A 14,162-nucleotide genomic window follows, 5' to 3' on the forward strand; every position below is an offset into this window, starting at 1 on the left:
ATTATAAATTTTGCAGATGAGGAAACTCAGATTGAAGATTACATGGCTATTGAGTAATAGAGCCAGGACTCAATCTTAGGCATCTAACTGCAAAGCCTCCTCTCATATCCATTCTATATATACAGTGCCTTAAACTTAAAGACAGAGATTTCTAGATGCCTTTCATAAGCCAGACTAACCACACTCTCAGCTCCTCCTTTCTTGCTCTCACTGCCTTCCTTAGACATGGATGCAAAACAAAAATATTTTAATGCGCATGACCTTTGTTCTGGAAAAAAATGGGATTGTAAAATTAACTAGAAATAGAGATTTACTGAAATAGCATCAGGTTCTGTGCCCTCCATGGTAGTGTGAAAAAAAGTACCCATTGCCCCCTACCCACCCAAGATAACTTGTAAAATTTTCCTCATCTGAGGTGGTTCCACCTAATTTATATACTAACCAGATAAACAAAACCTCAGAATTGTGGAATAGGGGTCAGAATTTAAATGAAAATTATGAGAACTCAAGTAGGTGGCATGTATTTATATGCAAGATTCCTTGATTTCCTATATTTTATAATGAAAGCACACCCTATGTAAGGTGAACATGAAGTGTAATCTAAAGTGAAGAGGCCTGAGAAGGCCAACTACCTGTTAAGGAGACCCTCAACAATGGCATTTATATGAGCTCTAATTTCTAAAACCAATCAAAGCATATGAAAACTTATTCTTTGTTGCACTATGATTATTAAAGGATACTATTTTAAGGTAATTCTGAATATGTTATTTGGTTACAGCCTTTCTTTGGGAACAGCATATTTTCTGTTCATTCCGGTTTCTTTAGGTCGATGGGAAAGTCAGCATGAATGGAGAAACGGCTCACGGTGACGAGGAGGAGAAGGAAAGAGAGTGTCCCACCGTGACACTTGCCCCCTCATTAACCAAATCTCAGATGTTTGAAGGTGTGGCCAGAGTGCATGGGTCCCCAGTGGAGTTGAAACAAGACAACAATAGCATTGAGATCAACATCAAGAAGCCAAATTCTATTCCCCAGGAACTGACAGTAAGAACCAAACATTGTTGTTCTTTTTTGGGATACTTCCATTGTGAAAGAATCTACTTTTAAAAATGAGCCGGTCTTGGTAATGATCATTTCTTTCTACGTGGGTGTATTAGTTTGCTAGGGCTGCCATAACAAAGTACCACAAACTGAATGGCGTAAACCACAGAAATTGTCTCACAGAAGTCCAAAATCAAGATGTTGACAGTGTTGGTTCCTTTGTTGGCTGTAAGGGAGAATTTGTTCCAGGCCTTCCGCTAGCTTCTCATGGTTGCTGGCCATCTCTGGTGTTCCTTCGCTTGATGCATCTGCGTCACCCTGATCTCTGCCTTCATCTTCACATGGCACTTTCCTTATGTGCTTGTCTATGTTTCAATTTCCCCTTTTTATTAGGACACCAGTTCATACTGGATTAGGGACCCACTCCACTTCAGTATGACCTCATCTTAACGAATTACATCTGTAACGATCCTGTTTGCAAATAAGGTCACATTCTGAGGGACTAGAGGTTATGCCTTCAACATATGAATTTGGGGGGAGGGGAAGGACACAATTCAATCCTAATAGTGGCTATAATATAACATGTAATATAAAGTGGGAATAAGAAAAACATTTTCTTGTCTTCACATTATTGATGTCTAATGTTATAGAAAAGTAAATAAGTTTCTAAAATATCTTTTTTTCCATTTGTTCAGGACCCCATCAGACTTGTTAATACAATTTGAAAATAACTAGTGTCATCAGAACCAGGATGCTTTCCACCCTTGACAATATGTATAAAAGGGTATCTTTTTTTTTTAAAGATTTTTTTTTAATTGGGGAATTGGGGGGATGGGAACAGTGCTGGGGAATTGGGGGAAGGGGAACAGACAAGTTGCTGTCCTTTTGTTCTTCAGTCTAGTTGTGGAGGACGTTGCTTCACTGGCCCAAGTTGGCACCATCATTGCGCTCTTCCCGGGTGAGGCAGATCAGTCACCGGCTTCTGAATGGCTGCTCACGGCGGCTGCTGGCTACACACGGTAGCCCATGGCAACCCACTGCCACAGGGACTGCAGCCTATGCCATCACCGGCGACTCATGGCAGCCCAGCTCCAGGCTGAGCTGTTGTTCAGCATATTAGCTGTAGAGGGCAGTGTCACTGGCCCTCATATGTGGGATCCGAACCAGGGCCCTCTGGTGTCCCAAGCCAGTTCTTAACCATCACGTCACTCAGCCGGCAAGGGTTTCTTTTTTATTAGTTAAAAAAAAAACTCATTAAAAATCAAACTAAAAATTTTATTAGCTTAAACCCCTAAATTCAAAGCAATTGGAAGCACTATTGAATGGCCAAGCTGAAAAATGTAGGATAATTCAAGAACAGCAGAAAAGAAAACTCAAAAGAACATTATATTTGCCGCTGTGGAGGATAAAATATCATAGGAAAGATTACACATTCTTAGATCTCACACCAGATAATCTCATGCTGGTTTTGCTGATCAAACCCAAACTTTTACTACCACAGATGCAGCCCAGCTTTCGGGATGCAAGCTAGGCTCTTTTCAACCCCATTTGTTCTCACCAGAGGCTGATATCTGGAGTTTTAATTTATGGCATTTGAGTTAGAATTATATAGGATGAGGAAAACTGTCAGCATTTTCCCTCAGCACCTAGAAACATTTGGAAAACTTGTCTCCCAGCTCTAGGACCGAGAAAGATGACCCAGCTAGCTAAACCCACCCAGCAGACTGGATATTCTTCCTCTTATCTGTGGGATTTGTCTTTTAAAAAATAAAATATGTTTTCTCAGAGGAGTTGAGAGGATGTAATTCTTTCCCACAGTATTCAAGCCCTATGGAAGAAATTCAGATTGGAATAGACCAAAAATAATTTCTTCAGCATGGTAACATGTTTTCTGGTCTCCAGGAGCAAAGTTTTTGATCCAGGCAAATGCTGAGTCTCTCAACCAGGAATTTCATTTCTCTTTTTGCTTGCATAAATGTCCCCATCCCTGAAGAGTTCTGACACATTATCATGAGATGGGATATGGAGTTTTGCTAGTAGCATGGAAACTTTCCCAGAGAGTCAACAACATTAACTTATGCTCTTAAATTTAAATTAGAAGTTCCCAAAATTAATTAGACATTTCAATGGTGGAAGTGCTTTTCTAGGACAGTTAGTAATTCTGTTCTTATTTCTCTTGTCACGCTTAATGAAGAGCATGTACTAAGTTCCCTTCATAAACACCTTTCCAATCCTCAGTGTGGTTACTCTGTCAGGTCACAGGCTGTTTGTACGCACTGTTGAGCACAGCTCTTTCTCACTATACTTTGGAAGAGCAGCAGTGTGAGTGCCACCCTTGTCCCACGACACTTGCCACATAACAGAGGTATACAGGGCTTACTCAGGCCCAACAGGTTACTTATAAGAACAAATCCTAAGGGCTCTGCTATCAGGCAGATACTGTCTACCTCTCAGCAGGTCTGCCTTCTGACCATTTCGTTATTTGAGTTTAGAGAACACCCTGCCCTTGGCTGAATAGATTTTATTCCTGACAGAAGTTAAAGGAGTAAGTGAAGAGACCAGTTGATATAAAGCCTAAAGTCCATAAACCAACTATTTAATCACTTTTGTTCTAAGTGGTTAACACTTTGAGGGGAAAAAAAGCTGGACCCATCCTATATGGAGACCTGTGGCATTAAGTACAGGGCTCCAAAAACAGAAGAAAAGGGGGGTCTTGTTTGTTTTTAGAGCCGTAAGTAAGCGTGCCCTTAAAAATATGCTCATTCTCAATAATTACTAATTTCCTTATTTTTACAGTGAGCAAAATAAAAGGAAAATATTCTCTTTTAATGCCCAGCATTTTCCACTTTAGTAATACTGCCAAGCTCCCTAAACGCAAACAGAAGATGTGAAAGGTTTCACATTGATTACATATCCCCTGAAGTATCAGACCTTAAGAGAAACAAAATTAGGTGATCTGAAAGCAAGAGGATTATTTGTTTATACCGTATAACAGGGAAAACCCAAACGAAAAGGTGCCTTGTGAACTTTCTTCCCAGAAATCAGCCTGATCCTGGGCAGACTCAAGATGCAGCTCCAAACTCATGGAAAAGCCTGCAAGTCTCTTCCTGTATGTATCTTCTTTTTAGAAAAGCTGCCTAGTTTGGAGTAATTTCTAGTTTAATAAACCCTAGTGGTTCTGAATAGGTCATTCATTTACCCTGTCTCTAGTACTTCAGGCTCTTGAATTCTCTATGGCTCTCACCTTGTTTTCTGGGTACATGACTACCTGTATACTATGTCTGTTAGACTGTAAGCCAAGTTGTTCGCTGTATTACATGAAATGTTGGCTCATTACTGAAACACTCTTCATACTTGCTTACAACTTACGACACCAAGAGTTTTCCATTCACAATGTGTTATCCCAAGAGTCTCTTCTCCGATAAACCTGCTCCTCATTATACTTCCTTCTCCATATTCCAAGAAAAGCATTTCTTGACAGTGTTACAGCCCGCATATTCCTACTGAAACTGTGGAACTAATTGGTGATGGCAAAGTATAATGACCGGCATAAAATCGAGGGCCCCACTGCAGAGCCTCCCAGGGCTTGATAGCAACTTGGATCTGATTTGCTGTTTCTAATTCATTCGCCCCATTCTATGGGGCTGTCAAAGAAATAGTGTTCTTCTTTTTAAATAGTGTCTTTCTTCCAAAAACTGCATTCCCAACAGATACACTTTTTTACAGAGGAGTAGCCTCGCCCACCACTAAAATGTCACAGTTCCTCCAGGGCGAGCTGGAACTGTTCAAAGGGCACAGCAGCAGTAGGCAGGGCAATGAATTCAAACTGTGAGGCAGAGCAGCAGAGAAGGGTGGCCACATGACTCCGGTGGGGGACAGGAGGAGGTTGGCGTGTCAGCCTTTTGTGCCAACACAACCACTTTTGTGCGACACGATGTCATCCCCTCAGTTTCCGTCTGCCTCCTCTTTCTCATTGGAAACTCTTGGGACCATGGTTCTGTTACTTTAGAAATAGATCCTAAATTAAGTTAGGCTTGCTTTTAATTTCTTTTTTTAATACTCTGACTGTATCTATGGATACCAGCACCCTAGATCATCCTCCAGTGAATCATCTCTAAGTAATGAAATTGTGATGGCAGTTACCTTGCCAATGTTTGCCTGCTAACAGATAAGCATGAATTCAGGACCGACTCTGCCCCATTTTTTAAATAGAAAAAGAAACTCATAAACTTGCTGGGAAAGCAATTTGCATAAAGCAAGTAGAATAGAGTTGTATTTAATTAAGTGCTAGGTAATGGGGTCAGAAGACTAGAGGGATGTAAGATTGCAGAGACTAGGTAAGATCATTATAGGTTGAGGTTAGTCAGGAGGGTCTTGTGTGGGATGTGGATTTTGAAACGTGACCTTAAGTGTGGGATCTACATTTGAAATGGAAGCGGGAAGTTGGTATTCCCAATGTTGGGAATATTCTCATATTTCTATATTCCACGTGTTGGGCATAGCAGAAACGAAGGCATGGGCAGTGGTGAGGAGCCCACCAGAAGACTCCAGGAGGTGATGAGGGTGACTAGATGATGTACACTCCAAGCAGAGGGACAGGTTTCCCCTGTCCCCTCCCAGTTATCCCTGACATATTTCCCAGTTGAAACCTAACACTTTTTTTTTTTGCATTTTAAAATATTGGCTTCTATAAGAAAATCTTATCATAGAAAAAATACAGACCCCTAGAATCCAGGATTGGTAGAGACTTTGGAAGGTCTTCTAATCTGAGGACTCATTTATCCTGTTTAGTGACCTACAGAAAGATGTTTTGTGTCTCCCTCGAAGCTATTTCAGTGTGTTCTTGAACCACTGTAAGTTATATTTGTATTTAAATCTCTTCTTTTCTCTTCTTTTACCCTTTCTTAAAATACCTAAAGTACTCCATGGACTAGGCCAAAGATCAAGCCCCACCTAAGCAAGTTAAACTGTCTGAGCCTCAGTTTATATTTAAAATAAGAACAGTAATAGTATATGCATTTAGAGATTATTGAGAGAATTTGTGTACATAGAGCACTTAGCATGATACTAAGGCAACTCATAGAGGTGCCCTTAAGTTATTTTTAATATTTTCATACAACAAATGAGAGAAAGTTACAGTATATTTTTCAGAAGCCTGAAAAGGTGATACGTGTCAAGTTTTTTGGGTTAAGGAAAGATTGTCAAAATTACCATCTTGAACAGATGTGAATTTCATACAAATGAGATGAATTACTTGTCATCTTCCAACTCAGCTTGTCAGTTCCAGTTGTAATTCTCTAGGAAACATGCAGGTGTGAGCAGCTTTCTCCAGAAGACAATTGCCCGTGCACGTGCTCACACAATTCTTCCTGCCGCTCTTTTTGCATCTCTGATTGTTCACTTTTCCCCAATTTGGCTTCCCTCTGCCACCTAGATCCCCAAGACACCCACCTGTTGACCTCTCCTCACTCCATTCCATGACCACTGATCAGCTTTCTCTTGCCAACTCATCCCAAATGGTGTCGCACGTGCCCTCCGTGCCGTCTGACACGTTCCCACCAGGCTTTTGGCAATTCTCCCTCATTGACCAACAGAGAAACTCAGCTACTATTAGATACCTAAACTATTTCATCTGCTTTTCTCAAACTAAGTAACAAGGTAGGTCTGTTTTTTCCGCCTTGATAAAGCTCTAGGCCTTTCTCCTGAAAATTCAGTACTTTCCTAATGTTTTCTGATCCAGGAAAACAGACAGGCAGATCTTTATTGAAACATTTCATTTTGCGCTGGAGCAGTGTGAAGGCATTGGAGTAGGTGCTGTTTTCATTACAGCTGAGACCCACTGCAAATTCCTTCTAGACATCAAATGTCAAGAGACATTTCTGTAGAAACAGTTTTTCTCCATCTAGAAGTAATTGAAGAGTATTAGATTTAATGCTCTGTAAAAGTCATTAAAGATCTTTAGGTACAGAAGCATTTATAGACTTCAAGAAGTATACTACAAGGACAATGAAAAATTAAACCTAGCTCGTCTTACTTGGATCAGAGCCTCACATTGTTGGTTTGAAAAGTTTAAGGCAAAAATAAAAAGTTTAAGGAATGGAGAGGCTGATTCTTCATCTAGATCCTCTTTCGTCCAGTGAAAATAGATATGAACAATATTTGGAGGTATAAAAGTAAAAGGGGAAACACATGCATGGCATATGTGATACCTGGGCCAAGACATAAGTAGACTGATTTTTCCAGGCTCGTGTCCAGATAAGTCATTCAAGACTGGAGCCAGGAAATCACTCAGAGTCATAGAATGGTAGCTCAGGAGAGGACCTTGGACATCACATCTTCCAACCCTTAGAAGTTAAATGATCAGTCCAATTTCTAGAAACGGGACCACCCACACCCGAGGTCTCAGGATGCTTCTTGATCTCCTGCTTCGGATTTCCAATTCATTCTCCAGTGTCACTCTCCGGGCCAGTACACCAATAAGAGTCTTGTTAAAATGAGCAGCCAGATGCCAGGTAGATTTTGTGGCTAGACCACATCCCTTTCAAGCCAGGAAACTGCCAACTCCCACCCGTGGCCTCAGGGCTAAGTCTAGCATCAGAGCCAGTTTGGATCCTGTTCTCAGTCAGGGGAAGCCAACTCCTGGCTTAGGCCCCTGTAACCTTTCTGTGCTCTCATTCATTTGTGTCCAGGGATCTGTTTTTATTTGTTTTCATTCTTGAGACTGTTACCGATTGGAGAAGGGAAGGCCCCTCCTCTATTTAGCTGTAACCAAAGGAAAGTATGGGTCAGAGAGTGAATTTCCCAGCAAGGAAGGTTTGTTTCAGGCAAATCTGAGTCTGTTAGGACTGGTTAAAACTGCCAATTTTGAACTCATTGCCTTTGAAATAATGATGTGAGATCAAAAGTCACAGGCTTTCAGGATGGAGTATCCAGAGATTTCCCTTGATTACATATAGTCTATAGATATTGCAGAATACAGATAAATTATAAAGAAAATATAAACTACCTATTATTTCAGACACTCAGAAATTAATGCCAAGGTTTTTTCCCCCCCCACAAATCTCCCTCCCCCGGAAACCCACCCTAAGCAGCACGGTGCCACCCTGTCACTTGCGGTTAAAAGGGCCTGCAGGCAGAGGGCAGACAGCCCCAGTTATGCGCAAGCGCATGCTCTGGCGCTGCAGCCTGACAACACTCCACCCCTTCACCCCCAACCCCCACAACACTCAACCGGTGGCGACGTCATGAGCAAGCACTGCGCAGGCTCAAAGGCAGCGGGAATACTAAGATTTTTTTTCTTTGATGGTATATCCTTCTCCTCTTTTTCATAAAATATTTTTTAATGGGCTCGTGTTATTCAAATTGTATTGTAGCTTACTTTTTCTCTTCATTTATCCTGAATATTTTGCTAGTAATCACCCCATTTTGATGAGTAGCATGCATTTAAACTAAGCTTGAGAGTATAAATTTCATAAATAATGCATATAACATGCTAGATACTGTACTGGGCGCTTGCCTCACCCTAGATGGAAAGCCCTGAGATGGAGTGATGGCTGGGTGCAGTCTGGTTTCAAGCCGCCCTTGAAAGTGGAGCTTAGTTAGCTAAATTGCCTCCTGCCCTCGTGAGAAATACTAGAGTTTTCATCAGAGAGTACAGAATAAATGAATGACGGATAGAATGGAAAGGGTGAGGCAGAATGGATAAGAAAGTATGGAATGGAAAAGGCAGCTTGTTTGAATCATTTCAGCAATAAAAGTAGGACTTTCAGGTTTTAGATTGCTTCTTACTGATGGAAACCTTTAAATCCCTGGGGACAGCTTGGTGGTGGATGTGACTCCCAGCCCAGATGATGGAGCACTGAGGTACCAACACAGGGCAGGGTTGCCACCTCCCCTACTGGCTAGCAGTGTGACCCTGGGTAAGTCACTTAGCCTCCTAGGCCTCAGTTTCCTCACTTGTGTAAAGGGAATCATATTGGCACATATTTTATCAGCTTGCTCTGAGGATTAAGTAAGATAATCCACGTCACGTACCCCAACAGTACTGACACACAGTCCATGCAGTAAATGCTGATTGTGGCTTCAGTAACCATAGTACCATATGTAGCCTTTAAAGAGTCATTTTAAGGGAAGATAAATTGGGCCATCTGGGAGCTCAGTATCTGAGTGTTAAGCCATATAGAAATGCATTAAGAAATGTGAAAATTCTTGAAAGTGGAAGTTCTCCATTAGTCACACATAAGTAAAATATTACTGGAACCTGGTGTGCTACTAAAATAATTCTCAGTGAAGTAGTGCTTGAGGATTTTGTCTCCTTTGCATTATAAATTATGTCTAAAGGACTTGATGAATTGTCTTATTTCATTGATTCCAAGTGACACACTTTCCACATTTGAGCATCTCTATATCAGGATATATCTTATAATCAATACTGTGTCATACTTAACAGTGTATTTACTTTCTTAGTAGTACCTAAAATAATACACCTTAAAATTGATCACATCTGCGGTTTAATAAAATATGTCCAATTCTTTATTTATTTTGGGGCTGGGGAGGCTTTGACGGTTTTTGTAGTTATTTTATTTGTAGTAATTGAAAACACCAGTGTTCTCAAGAGCATCATTCATCAATGTTTAACTGCAAATTTCTTTCCTAACCTTAGTTTCCTATAATCTAATCCATTTGGGGGGAGGGGAAACCTAAAAATCAATATTGGTGACAGTATTTTATACATTGATACCATAAAACAAAAAATACTGTCATATATTATATTTGTCTCTACGTGTGTGGAGCATTTTAGATTATAAAACCCAGCTTTTTCTTTTGTGATGCTAGCCTGGTTGCTTGATCTTCAAATGCTACTATCATAGCAGTCGTTAATATAATAATGTAAACACACACAGACAACATAGATATATAACAAATATAATAAAAGGGACTTCAGTTTATTTAACAATTTCCACTCATTAAATCTCTTAAAACGATTCAATTCAGGCTTGTTGATATATTACAAATTTACAAAATCCATTAAATAATATAAATGTAATGCTTATTTCCTGCCTAGGGTTTTAAAAGGGCATTTTCAGTTAATATTATGTTCTTCCAGAATTGATACATGTGTATCCATCATTAGAAAATGCTTATCTAATTATAAGGATTTCAAAACTACCCCATCCTCCAAAAGAAAAAAAAATCTTTTTGCCACTAGATGCTATTGTAAAATCTTCTAGAAGCTTGAGAAGCATGTTGCTTAAAGTTTTTTGTGTGTATTTATTTTTTCCACTATAGTCGACATTCAATATTATTTTGTATTAGTTTTAGGTGTACAGCATACTATTTAGACATTTGTATAATTTATGAAGTGATCCCTTTATTAAGTATAGTATCCACCTGGCACTGTACATAGTTATTACAATATTATTGACTGTATTCCCTATGCTTTACTTTATATCCCCGTGACTATTTTGTAACTACCAATTTATACTTCTCAATCCCTTCACCTCTTTCACGCAGCCCCCAACTCCCTTCTCATCTGGCAACCATCAGTTTGTTCTCTGTATCTGTGAGTCCATTTCTGTTTATTTTGTTCTTTAGATGCCACATATAAGTGAGATCATATGGTATTTGTCTCTCTCTGTCTAACTTATTTCACTTAGCATAATATCCTCTAGGTCCATCCATGTTGTTACAAATGGTAAGATTTCATTTTTATGGCTGAGTAATATTTCATTGTGTGTGTATGTGTATATATTCTTACATACCACAATTTCTGTATCCAGTCGTTTATTGATGGGCATTTTCATTTCTTCCATATCTTGACTATTGAAAATAGCATTGCAGTGAAAATAGGGTTGCATATTTCTTTTCAAATTAGTGTTTTGGATTTCTTTGGTTAAATACCCAGGAGTGGAATTGCTGGGTCATAAGGTAGTTCTATTTTTAATTTTTTGGGGGAACTGCCATAATGTTTTCCATAGTGGCTGCACCAATTTGCAATCCCACAAGGGTCCCCTTTCCTCCATATCCTTACCAACTCTTGTTGATGTTGATTTACTGATGGCCGTTCTAACAGGTGTGAGGTGGTATCTCGCTGTGGTTTTAATTTGCATTTCTCTGATGATTAGTGAAGTTGAACACCTTTTTATATGTTTATTGACCATCTGTATGTCCTCTTCAGAGAAATGTCTCTTGAGGTCTTCTGCCCATTTTTTAATTGGGTTGTTTGTTTTTTTGGTGTTGAATTGTATGAGTTTTTTTTAATAAATTTTGGATATTAACCCTTTATCAGATATATCATTTACAAATATCTTCTCCCATTCAGTAGGATATCTTTTCATTTTGTTGGTTTTCTTTGCTGTGAAAAAACTTTTCAGTTTGATGTAATCCCATTTGCTTATTTTTTCTTTTGTTTCCCTTGCCTGAGGAGACATATCAGTTAAAATATTACTAACAGCAATGTCAGAGAGTTTACTTCCTATGTTTTCTTCTAGTTTTATGGCTTGGGGTCTTACATTTAAGTCTTTAATCCATCTTGCGTTTCCTGTATATGGAGTATGAAGGTGATCCAGTTTCATTTTTTTTTTTTGCATGTGTATGTCCAGTTTTCCCAGCACCATTTATTGAATAGACTGCCTTTACCCCAGTGTAAATTCTTGCCTCCTTTGTCATAGATTAAATGACCATATAGTGGATTTATTTGGGGGGCTCTCTATTCTGTTCCATTGACCTGTGTGTCTGTTTGTATGCCAATATCCTGCTGTTTTGATTGCTATGGTCTTGTAGTATAGTTTCATATCAGGTAGCATGATACCTCCAGCTTTGTTCTTCTTTCACAAGATTGTCATGGCTATACAAGGTCTTTTATGGTTCCATGTAAATTTTAGGATTATTTATTCTAGTTCTGTGAAAAATGCCATTGGTATTTTGATAGGTATTGCGTTGAATCTATATATTGTTTTGCGTAGTGTAGACATTTTAACTATATTAATTCCTTCTATCCATGAGCATGGTACGTGTTTCCACTTATTTGTATCTTCGATTTCTTTCTTTAGTGCTTTATAATTTCCAAGTGCAGGTCTTTTACCTTCTTGGTTAAACTTATTCCTAGGTATTTTAATTTTTTTGATGCAGTTGTAAATGGGATTGTTTTCTCAATTTCTCTTTCTGATAGTTTGCTGTTGGTATATAAAAATGCAACCAATTTCTGAATGTTTTGTATCTTGCTACTGAATTCATTCATCAGTTCTAACAGTTTTTTGGTGGATTCATTAGGGTTCTCTATATACAGTATCATGTCATCTGCAAATAATGACAATTTTACTTATTCCTTTCCAATTTGGATGTCTTTTATTTCTTTTTCTTGTCTGAGGATGTGGCCAGGACTTCCAATACTATGTTGAATAAAAGTGGTGAAAGTGGACATCCTTGTCTTGTCCCTGAACTTAAGGAGACCGATTTTAGCTTTTCCCCATTGAATATGATGTTAGCTGTGGGTTTGTCATATATGGGCTTTGTTTTGTTGAGATATGTTCCCTTTATTCCCATTTTGTTCTGGAGTTTTTATCATAAATCAGTGCTGGATTTTGTCATATGCTTTTTTCTGCATCTATTGATATGATCATATGATTTTTATCTTTCATTTTGTTTATGTGGTGTATCACTCTAGTTGATTTGTGGATATTAAACCAACCTTGCACCCCAAGAATAATCCCACTTGATCATGGTATATGCTCATTTTGATGTATTGCTGAATTCAGCTTGCAAATGTTTTGTTAAGGATTTTTGCATCTATGTTCATCAGGGATATCAGCCTATAGTTTTCTTTTTTGTAATGTCTTTCTGGTTTTGGAATTAGGGTAATGATGACCTCAAATAATGAGCTTGTAAGCCTTTCATCCTAGTTTGAAAAGAATAAGTGTTAATTCTTTGAATGTTTGGTAAAATTCACCTGTGAAGACTAGTACAGAACTTTTGTGTGTTGGGAGATCTTTGATTACTCATTCTGTTTTATTATTAGTAATCAATAGGTTCAGATTTTCTGTTCCTTCTTGATTCAGCCTTGGAAGATTATATGCTTCTAAGAATTTATCCATTTCTTCCAGATTGTCCAACTTGTTGTATGATTACTCATAGTATTTTCTTATGGTTTTTGTATTTCTGTGGTGTCCATTGTCATTTCTTCTCTTTCATTTGTGATTTTATTTATTTGGGTCTTCTCTCTTTTTTTCTTGATAAGACTCTTTAAAGGTTTATCAGTTTTGTTTGTTTTTTTCAAAGAACCAGCTCTTGGTTTCATTGATCTTTTGTGTTGTTTTTTTAGACTCTATTTCATTTATTTCCGCTCTGACCTTTATTATTTCCTTCCTTCTATTCACTTTGGGCTTTGTTTGCTCTTCTTTTTCAAGTTCCTTCAAGTGTAAAGTTAGATTGTTTATTTGAGATTTTTCTTCTTTCTTGAGGTAGGCCTGAATTTCTATGAATTTCCCTCTTAGGACTGCTATTGATGTGTCCCATAGATTTTTGGGGTCATTGTGTCTTCATTTTCATTCATCTCAAGTTATCTTTTGATTTCTTCATTGATATGATTGTTAACCCATTCATTGTTTAGAAGCATGCTGTTTAGCCTCCATGTGTTTGTGTGTTTCTAGGGTTGGGTTTTTTTTTTTGTAATTGATTTCTAGTTTCATACCATTATGGTCAGAGAGGACGCTTCATGTGATTTCAGTGTTCTTGAATTTATTGAGACTTGTTTTGTGGCCTAACGTGTGGCCTGTCTTGGAAAATGTTTCACGTGCACTTGAAAAGAATGTACATTCTGCTGCTTTGGGGTGAAATGGTCTTAAAATATCAATTAAATCCATCTGGTCTAGTGTGTCATTTAAGGCCGCTGTTTCCTTGTTGATTTTCTGTCTAGAAGATCTGTCTGTTGGGGTCAATGGGGTGTTAAAGTCCCCTAGAATGATTTTATTACTGTCCATCTTTCCCTTTATGTTGGTCAATATTTGTTTTATATATTTGGGTGCTCCTATGTTGGGTGTATAGATGTTTACTAAGGTTATATCCTCTTGTTGGATTGATCCATTTATCATTATGTAATGTCTTTCTTTGTCTCTTATTATAGT

At 38.4% G+C, this 14,162-nt stretch overlaps 1 protein-coding gene across 23 annotated transcripts in view; it reads left to right on the top strand.

Annotated features, from left to right (window-relative positions):
* The window catches only part of LIMCH1 (LIM and calponin homology domains 1), a 377,436-nt gene that overhangs the window by 319,960 nt on the left and 43,314 nt on the right, over positions 1–14,162 (top strand). For all 23 annotated transcript variants that reach the window (XM_019640788.1, XM_019640792.1, XM_019640787.1 and 20 more), the window contains one exon: positions 826–1,044. In XM_019640788.1, coding sequence (XP_019496333.1) covers positions 826–1,044 — 219 coding nt within the window. The remainder of the gene's footprint in view (positions 1–825; positions 1,045–14,162) is intronic.

This window comes from Hipposideros armiger, unplaced genomic scaffold, assembly GCF_001890085.2.
Source record: "Hipposideros armiger isolate ML-2016 unplaced genomic scaffold, ASM189008v1 scaffold_53, whole genome shotgun sequence".
Taxonomy (NCBI): domain Eukaryota; kingdom Metazoa; phylum Chordata; class Mammalia; order Chiroptera; family Hipposideridae; genus Hipposideros; species Hipposideros armiger.